The sequence below is a fragment of the Vigna unguiculata genome, chromosome 6 (assembly GCF_037176805.1).
Source record: "Vigna unguiculata cultivar grain cowpea cultivar isolate G323 ecotype 2 chromosome 6, ASM3717680v1, whole genome shotgun sequence".
In the NCBI taxonomy this organism is placed as follows: domain Eukaryota; kingdom Viridiplantae; phylum Streptophyta; class Magnoliopsida; order Fabales; family Fabaceae; genus Vigna; species Vigna unguiculata.
This window is the reverse complement of record NC_140797.1, coordinates 45229137-45238715: the sequence shown is the minus strand read 5'-3', so window position 1 is coordinate 45238715 and position 9579 is coordinate 45229137. Positions and strand designations below refer to the sequence as shown.

Genomic DNA, 9579 nt, shown 5'->3' with positions numbered 1-9579 from the left:
AAATAATAACAATACATAATAATAAAACAAATGATGTGAAAACTAAAAAAATGAGAACATATAATTTGGTAAACGGGTCAGCAGACCAGCCCGTCTCGTCTCGCCCCACCTTTAATCCGCGCGGGCTGCGGACCTATACGGGACAGGTCATTGCGGACTAGCGGGTTCAACATCCCAGCCCGCCCTAAATCGCCATCCCTACTAAAAACTAATTAAGTTTCATCTATTTTGGTAATCTTAAAATTTTCAATTTTAAGTCATGATTATTTTAAGAAAAACTTAATTATTAAGGAATGAATTAAATTATGTATAATGCCAAAACAGTATGGAAAATTGGTACAATAATTAATTGAAATTGACATTAAAACCTAACACAATATTATAATGGATAACTTAATTCTCTTCACATAAAATGTGGATTTATTTATACATGTACACGTTTTCTTCGTCTCAAAAGGCCGGAGTCGTTGAAGTTACGAAGAGTGTATGGTTGATAGTAGTGTTCCATAAATCACTTCTAAGGTCAAATAATTCGATATTGCTTACAATTTTGATCAATAAAATACAAAATTTCATAAATTTACCTGTAAAAAGTTTTTAAAATTTCACCACCAAAATTAAAACGTATAGGGTATACGACGTAGTATTTAACCAATCGAACACAAAAATTATTGTGACCATGAAAATAAGTAGAAAATAAAATTATTTATATTTTTATTGATCATTTTATTTATTATTGTTAATTAGTTACAATTGTAAGAAAGATAATTTAACAATTAGGTATCTACGATAGATCTTGTTTTTCTTTTTCAAATATTTTATAATAATAAGTGAAAAATAATAAATTTATTATTAGAATTATAAAATTAAGTATAAATAATGTTTTTAACTTTTATCATAAGTAGTTTTATTTTATTTTGTAGATAAATGTTCAATTAATTAATGAGTAAGTTTAAAAAATAATTAAATTAAAAAATATTATATTTAAGTAATAATAACTTAAAGGTAATATTAATAAATTAATTATTTTAATTAAAAAAATTATTTAAAGAGTAAAGAAAAAATAAATATAAACACTAAAAAAATTATTTAGGTATAATTTACAACATAATCATAATCATTGTAAACTGAATCGGTTATACTCGACAATACTTGCATCTTGGATCAACATGACAAGACTATTCCAATTTAATTTTTGATCCAAATCGATTTAATGAGACATTTTGCTATCGATTAAACTAAAACTTTCTTAATGAAGTGAAAATTCAAATTTTGTATATTTTTTAAGTATTTAAAAATCTTTATTTCATTCATTTGAAATACATTTCAAAATTTCTTAAATTTTAATTTATTTATAATTATTTTATCTAGATAAATTAATTTAATGTAACAAAATTTAAATTATTTAAATAAATGAATATCCTTCTAAATTATCATATTCAAATACAGGATAATGTAAGGGATAAAAATGAATTATAGAAAACATGTACTTTAATACACTAAAATTAAAGGTTTTGTTGATTTGAATTAGAAATAATGAGCTGGTTTTGAATTGATCAAAATTAGTCTGGTGAACGTGGTTCTAATACACCCTGTTTCTATCTCATGAATCCGATCCTTTACTTTTATTTTATTCTCTCAGTCTCTCCTACCAACAAATACTAAAATTAAATTTCTACAAAGCTGAAACTGTTACCTGATTGATGCATTCGAATCATTAGTGTAAGTTGCTTAGTATATTATATTAGTATCCTATTTTTTTTAATGATGTATAAAATAAAAATCAATTAATTAATGGGAATTAACCAGGAAGTGGGAAATAAGTGAATGGAATTTGTTCTGATATCAAAGAATGTTCAGTTTTCACACAAATGGAACATTAAAGAAAAAGTTTATTCTTTACAAGTGGTATCTGTTTAAAGCTTTTAAAAATTGTTGAGAAATTCTTTCAATTTGCTACTGCCTTTTGCACACACTCAAAAACTATTTAATCATGGTTAGGTAAAAATATTAGAAGACAGTTTTCTCAAACTAGAAACCTGGGCTTTTGATTCACACGACCAAAACATTGAAGTCTCGTAAAATGTCTAAAAAATCTGGTTATGTACTGAATATACTAAATGTTTGGGTATTTTTTAAGAAAATTTTCTCACTGTGCATTACTTTGAAGATTTTATGTGATGTTAAACAACTATATGACATTGTTATATATATAATTGATTTGTCTATCTGTAGGGTGTAGTTATGACCTAAAACTTGTTCAAAAGCATAAAAAATACATGTATTTTGTATCCCAATTAGGAATCATAAACCATGTGCACTTAGCATTCTTCTCATAATTTAGATTTGGATCCAAGAAATCACTAACTAAACCAGAACACACGCGCACCATGTGGCATGTGTGCATTCATGGCATATGCTTTCTGAACTCTCTTTTAAGTTTCGCAAAACTAACATATGCTTTTAAAATATTTTAATAAATATTTATTTATTGTTTGTTTGATCATTAATTGATTAGATTCATTCAAATTAAATTAACTATTTTGGTTTGGATTATCAATACCAATTCAACAGATGAAGATGACGGAAACTAAAAATTATTTACTACCCGTGTCCCTTTTATTATACAGATAATTTAAGAGATTTTTTTTCCCTTTCTCAAAAAATATTATTATTCATTTGTTTTTAAATATTTTATAATTACTTTACAACTTTTTATCAATAAAAAGATCGTAAACTGACGAGACAATCTCTCTCCTGAGGATAGGAGAAAATAACTAATATTAGCTAATTAAATGAATGGTAATTTAGTGAAATAATGACATCACCGGTTCCAGTACCTTAAACATAAGATAAAATATGTAAGATTTTATATTATTAAGGTTAAATCATTTCATAGGTCCCATTTTTGTAGCGAAATCTCAAGTAGGTCTCTTATTTTAATTTGACTCAATTGAGTTCCTATTTTTGAAAATTCGTTACAATTGGTTTCTTTCCGTTAGTTGACCAGTAACGGTGTTAATTATATGTCACGTGTCAGCACGTGGTTTTTTTGACTTTTTTTTAATTTTTTTTAATTTATTTAATTTTTTTAAAAAATTTTTATTTTATTTTTAAATTTTTTTTTTAAAAAAACTTAAAATTGCCATGTGTCAATCTGACATTGTGCCACGTGGCAGAGACAGTGTGATGTGACAGTGACACTAGGGATGGCAATTAGGGCCTGATCCGCGGGCCCGGCCCGCAGAAAAAACGCGGGACGTGCAAGGATAGTGAGCCCGCAGGCCCGCGCGGGCTCGGCCCGCAAGCCCGCATAAAATTTAGAAAAAAAAAAACTTGCACTTGTGTATATTAATTACTTCTTTTATGGACTCTTGCATTAACATTTCAAATTCTTGTATAAGTGGAAAAGACAAGCAGATATTATGTAACTTTTAATGTGCTAAAATTTAAAGAATACATTGTGTATGTCATAGTATGAATATGATGAAAATGTTAAATTATCAATTTATCATCTAATTCCCCAAAGTCTTTACTTAATTTTGTGAATTTCTTAAAGTTTCCCAATTTTTAAACATTGAAAGTTTTATTATAAAAATAAAAAAATAAAAAAATAAAAAAAAAACGAGCTTGTCCGCGAGCCCGCGGGCCAACGTATATGCAAGGCGGGCCAGAGTATGCGGCCCGCATAAAATGTGCGGGGCGGGGCGGGGCGGGACGGCCCGCGATGTGCGGGCCTTATGCGGGGCGGACCTAAACGGGGCGGGCCAGCCCGCATTGCCACCCCTAATGACACGTGTCAATTTTATTTTATCTTTTCTTTTTTCTTTCTTCTTTTATTTTCTTTCTTTGTTTTTAATTTTTTTCATATTAATTTTATTACTATTTATTATTTAAAAAAAAACGGATTAAAAAAAAGGGTGAAAACAAAAACAAAACAAAAAAAGGAAAAAAAAGAAAACGAAAAAAAAGAGTAAAAAGAAAAGCATTTTTGAAAAAAAAAAACAAAGAAAAACCAAAAAAAAATAGGAGAAGAAAGATTTAAAAAAAAAAGCACAGAGGGGAGCGTGCTTTTAATTTTTCTGCATAGTGTAGGCTAGCCTTTCCACTTTTGTTACCCTGACCCTTTTACCTCTCTGGACCGTGAACAAAAGGGCTCTCAGCAGAGAAAAGATTTCAAAATATATATCCAATTCATATTCAGAGCAACAAAAAATAAAGGTAGACAATTCATATCTAGAGCAACAAGAGCAACGAGAACAAGGAGTTTCGGAAAGAACAAACAGAACAAAGAGTTTCAAAGGGAACGAGGAGCTTCAAGAGGTAAGGTTTATGCATTGAGTACTTGCGCGAAGATGCATTACATGGTGTGTTGAATTTGTTGTGTTTTGTTCTCAAATGTATTTGTGCGCATCTGTCCCGCATCTATCTCGCTATTTATTTCTCTCATGACCCAATCTCTATTGCTTGCTGCGTTGCTCTGCTCATGACCCAATCTCTATTGCTTGCTGTTTGCTCTGCTCATGACCCAATCTCTATTGCTTGCTGTTTGAGTGACGAAAAAGGAGCATGTTTAAACATCAACTCATCCCACACGATTCCTGTTCCTTTCTCTCCCCTTCACGGTCTCATACTTATCACTCCTTTCTCCTTCACCTATGCTCGCAAAACCCGACCTGTGAGCGCATAACCCAAACAAGTTCAACCCAAAGCCCAACCATTATCTCATGTCATTCTCCTTTAGACTCCGTTTCAACCTGCGTTTAGAGATCCACATACACACATTACCATTATTTTCTTTGCCTCACCATTGTTCACAGACTCATCACCTATCCATCACTGTATACAAAACAAAACCCATTATCCCTCAACTCATCTTCAATCATCTCCTTCGCACCCCTACTCACGCTATTTTCCGGCTCCAGAACCATTAAAATTTCATAGCAATATCATTCCAAACCAATCCACGGGATAACACAGCAAATTCCAAAAGCAAAATTAATTAAAAAAAAAGATCAAAGACAGAAAACAGTGAGAAGGAGATAAAGCCATCGCCGGCGGTGATGGGAGGAAGAGCTGCGTGAGTAGAGAAGTTTTAGTCTAATTAGGTTAAAAAAAAAATTTGGGACTGTGTAGTTTTTTCTTCGCGCACCCCCAGTATTAGTTTCTGCACACCCACTACTTTGCTATGGCTTGGGATGACTATTCTTCGCGCACCTCCCTCTTTTACGATCCTGCACTCCCGCCTTGTTTTTTTTGCTTTTCTAGGCTTCGCTGCATTATTCACTTTCTCGCGCACCTCCACAATTACTAATCCCACACCCCTGCATACACTTTTTACTCTTTTCCACTGCTTTTAATAATAATAATAAAAATTAAAAATTACAATAAGGCATAACTTCAACTGTTTTGCAAACTCCAATAAAATTATTCACAGGGAAGTTACATATATTTTTAAAATAATGTCTTTTTAATCATTATTATTGATTTAATATAATTTGTATATTAATTTGGATGGTATAAATGAATATTAGTTTTCAATCACACAGTTTCTTTAGAGAACTGAAGCCATTTAACAATACATTGATTCCCAATTAAATAAATAAAGTACTGAGTACGAAGACTAATTTTCACCTATTCAATTATGGTTTAACACTGCATTAATTTCTACTTCTATATCAAGAATCAAAGTAACCTAACTTAATCAAACCATAATAGTTTAGGGCCTATAAAGATTTAACATGGACCCAACACAAAGTACCCATTTAACATGGCCCAATACAAAATAGCAAATGTAATTTTCCTGATCCACAAATCCTCACACCAAAAATAAAAAAAATAAAAATGGCACAATAACGCCCTGTGTCTTGGTTAATCCTCCTCCTTCCTCTCCGACAAGTCCAGTGATCCGTTCTGGAACCTACCGGGCGTCGTCTTCAGCAGAAACGTGAAACCCATCCAAACCCTCAAAATCATAAAGCGTAGACAAGATAAAGGTGTTGGAGGCAAGCCTTACTGACAGAAAGAATGCACAATTGCTATTTCTCTCTTTACAGATTTACATTTGCGAGATAAGGGAAAAGCTATTGAACCTGCATTGCGAAGAACTGAATTCACTTCTCTTGGAAGAACACTGCCACCACTGGATGCCGAGAAGAAGAACCCGCCCGTTACTTCGAGCCCTACTCAGAATCATCAAACTCAAATTATGATTTGCGTGACGTGAGTATTGGAAAGAAATTTAGGATTAGGGCTTGAAAATTTTCATTTATTTTCTGCAATTCCTTTTTTCACCTTTTAATTCATACACTATTCTTCTCTGTCATTTCATTTGGTTTGAATAAAATTTCCAGAAATTACGGTGTGTTTAATAAAATTATAAATTTTTTGTTAAAAATATATAATTTTACTTTAAGCCACTGCTTGCTGTTGAGTAATTTATTAGCAGAAAAAATAGCATCGCAACCTGTGAAGGCTTGCCTGATAGGAAGTCCACGTTGTCTGTGCCTTGTAACGAGTCTAAATCCCTTTTGTACACATTGCAGGAATTTTGGGCCTGGTTGCTAGTGTTATCAAGACTGTCTACCTATAGCTTAAGCTCTTCGCCAAAGTATTTTCCTGGTAATTCCTTGTTGCTGATTAAATTGCCCTGGCTTCGTATGTATGTAATGAAATATTTTATAAGGTTTACTGATGCTGGTTTTCTGTTTGGTATGGTAATGCTGTTAATGATTAATTCTTTTTGTTATCTTTATTTTTTTTTGCATTGTGGTTTTGCTTAACAACTTGTATATGTAATTGTTGCGGAGTTTATAGTTTAAGATGCTAAGATAGATAAGCTGAGGCAATAGGGAGCTGTTTAGGATCCAAGCTGTGAATCTGATCTGATATGTTATCCCTTAGCCACGTAAGGTAGTGGATATGAGCAATTAGATTCGTACCCAACAAGGTCCTATGAAGCTTAGAAATAGGTTGTACACCTTATTAGGACCTTCCAACAACAGTTTGTTTACAAGCTACGAAAATGAATATTGCTGGTTTAAAAGATAGCCACAAATTGATCATTAATGCTCTCACTCAAGATAGCCACAAGTTGATCAAAGTAAACTGTAATTTTAATTTCATAAGAGTATATTTCAAACAAAAAATATATTAAAATACATAACATAATAATTCAATATTATATGATGTTATAAGTAAATTTTTATATTTTTTACTGTAACATTGTTATTATTATTAGTTGATAATGTTATATACTATTTTAAATAATTTTTATATTTTTCTAGTATTATTATCCTTTTATAATTGCTATATTATCCTTTATCTAGTGCATAATGTTATATTTTTGATATTTTGCTTTAAGTAAAAAGGAAGTTGTTGGACTTAAACTGAGGCCAACAGTCCACTAATTTGACCCTAATATGACCCATAGCTTGGGCCAGCCCTATCAATGAAGCGGAATAGAGAAAGGAAATGGAAGAGTACCAAGGCAGATTTTCAATACAATGATGAATGCACTCATTTGTATGATTGAAAGTGTGTTAGTGAATGCAGTTATTGGTACCCGTTATTGTTGAATTTGATATTAAAAGAAACAGAATTTGCATTATTCTTGAGCATTTGTTAAGAGTTTAAATGTAATTGAAGGGACGCAACATGGAAAGTCCTCACTCAGTGAACAGTCCAAGAAGAACTCTCAGTCTGTCGAAGAAGCGGAGGGCAACTGTGTCCTTTTTTGACCCTGAAGACAAAACCTCTGGCTTCGGATTGTCTGGCGATCATGGCCCTAAGCCTTCTGAAGTTTATGGTTTTGTAGGTTCTATTACCACTGTTGTTGCTACAGGTCTTCTTCCCTTTTATTCTGCTCTTCAGAATTTTAACCCTATTCTGTCTATACTCTCTTATACGTGACTTTCTATACGCAATATTATATGTGATGATTGTAACTTTTAGTTAGCAACCAAGTTTTTCATGATGCTCATGTGTGATTTTGACTTTTATTGTATTTTAATATTTCGTTTGTGAATAGTTATTTTCTTCATATGGGCATATGTTCCAGAATCATGGCTACAATCTGCTGGCATCTCGTACTATCCTAGCAGGTTAGACATCTCCACTCCTCTTGTTATTTGAACCTATGGAAAGTGTCAGATGTAATTGTTTGGGTGCACAAAACAATAACTTTTTGTCGAGAAAACCTGAAGTGAGAAGTTCTGGAGTGTTAATTTTAAGGTTTACAAATGTAAACTCGGTCATAGTGCATGAAACAATGTCAATTTAGCTGTTTAGTAGGGCTTTTGGGAAGGGATGGAGGGTATTAAGCCCAACTTTTTCCTTTAGAGTCTTTAATAGTGAATATATATGGAAAAAGGATTTCAAATCACCTGTTTATGTTAACAATGAGAATTTTGCATCAGTTTTTGCTTTCGAGATCATAGAGTGGGGAACTTAGTTCGCATATGTAGGAAAAAGAATTATTTTCGGGTATTGGGCTTTTCAGATTGTTTGTGTGACAAAATGTTAGCAAAACAACTTCTGGCTTTTCAGATATTGGGCTTTAGCAGTACCAACATATGTGATGGTGACCATTGTTTTGATGCTGGGATTCTACATTGGCCTTAACTTCATTTCAACACCTTCCCCTTCTTCTTTAAACACAGTTTTTGGTGAGTTCGATGCCAAATTCTTCTTGTGCTTAATTTTGATTTGGACATGTTAGTAAACAACACAAGTTTGATTTCTTGAGGCTGTGCTATCAGTTTTCTGATAATTGATATGAACATCTCTTCAGATGAATTCAGTAGAGATCCTTCGAGTAACGAGTGTTCTCTAGAAGATGAAAAACCCATCGATCCCATTTCAGATATCGGCCTTGACAGAATCAATGATATCATGTTCAATAATGCAACCTAACAATCACACATATCTCCAATGTTGTTATGGTAGGAATTGCTATCAAACAAGTGCTGCTAATTTAGGTTATTGTAGGAGAAGTTATAACTACAGAGGTGAAATTTATTGAGTTGGTGTTGTGAAAGAATGATTTCATTCTATCTTACTGTAGAACTTCCTTTTAATGCTTATTTTTTTAGGTCTAGTTTTTAAAAGCTTTTGTCTACTTATTTTAGAGTTTTGAACCTTGCTACTTTATGAATTGGTGGTGAAGAGTTGTAGAGAAGGAAACGGCCTCTTTGTTTATGGGGGTAATATTATGTATCTGACTCATATCCCAGAACTATGGTTGTATTTGTGGACATGGCTGCTCAGTGTGAATTATCAGGCCACAACGTATCTGACATAACGTCTACTTGAACACGCCCAATGCCCAAAATATGGGAAACGCGGATATAACCTTTATGTATGTAATATGACAAATTTCAATTAAAGATTTATGTAGTTTAAACTAAGGAAACAAATTTATTACAGTTTTCTGCAATAACAACATTATTCACTATATAATTCTAAATACGATAGCTACGTGGAAACAAGACTAAAAAGCGAATCATGCTTTATGTATGCTATAAATTGCTTTTTATTTTTTATTATAGTACTGTTTTGTGAAGAATAGGTGTCGAGTTA

General features: G+C 32.2%; 1 protein-coding gene across 3 annotated transcripts; it reads left to right on the top strand.

Moving 5' to 3' along the window:
• Nucleotides 1–4089: 4089 nt before the first annotated feature.
• LOC114188560 (phosphatidylinositol N-acetylglucosaminyltransferase subunit P-like) lies at nt 4090–9254 on the top strand. 3 transcript variants are annotated; one of them, XM_028077134.2, is made up of 7 exons: nt 4090–4323; nt 6057–6222; nt 6546–6621; nt 7648–7843; nt 8060–8102; nt 8548–8666; nt 8792–9254. In XM_028077134.2, exons 4-7 carry the CDS (start codon nt 7657–7659, stop codon nt 8911–8913), a joined length of 471 nt encoding a protein of 156 aa, XP_027932935.1. In that variant the 5' UTR covers nt 4090–4323; nt 6057–6222; nt 6546–6621; nt 7648–7656; the 3' UTR covers nt 8914–9254. The 3 variants fall into 3 exon arrangements, with proteins under 3 accessions (XP_027932935.1, XP_027932933.1, XP_027932934.1); XM_028077132.2 differs by having other exon boundaries at nt 4091–4323; nt 8030–8102; XM_028077133.2 differs by lacking the exon at nt 6057–6222 and having other exon boundaries at nt 4105–4323; nt 8030–8102.
• The last annotated feature ends 325 nt before the right edge of the window (nt 9255–9579 follow it).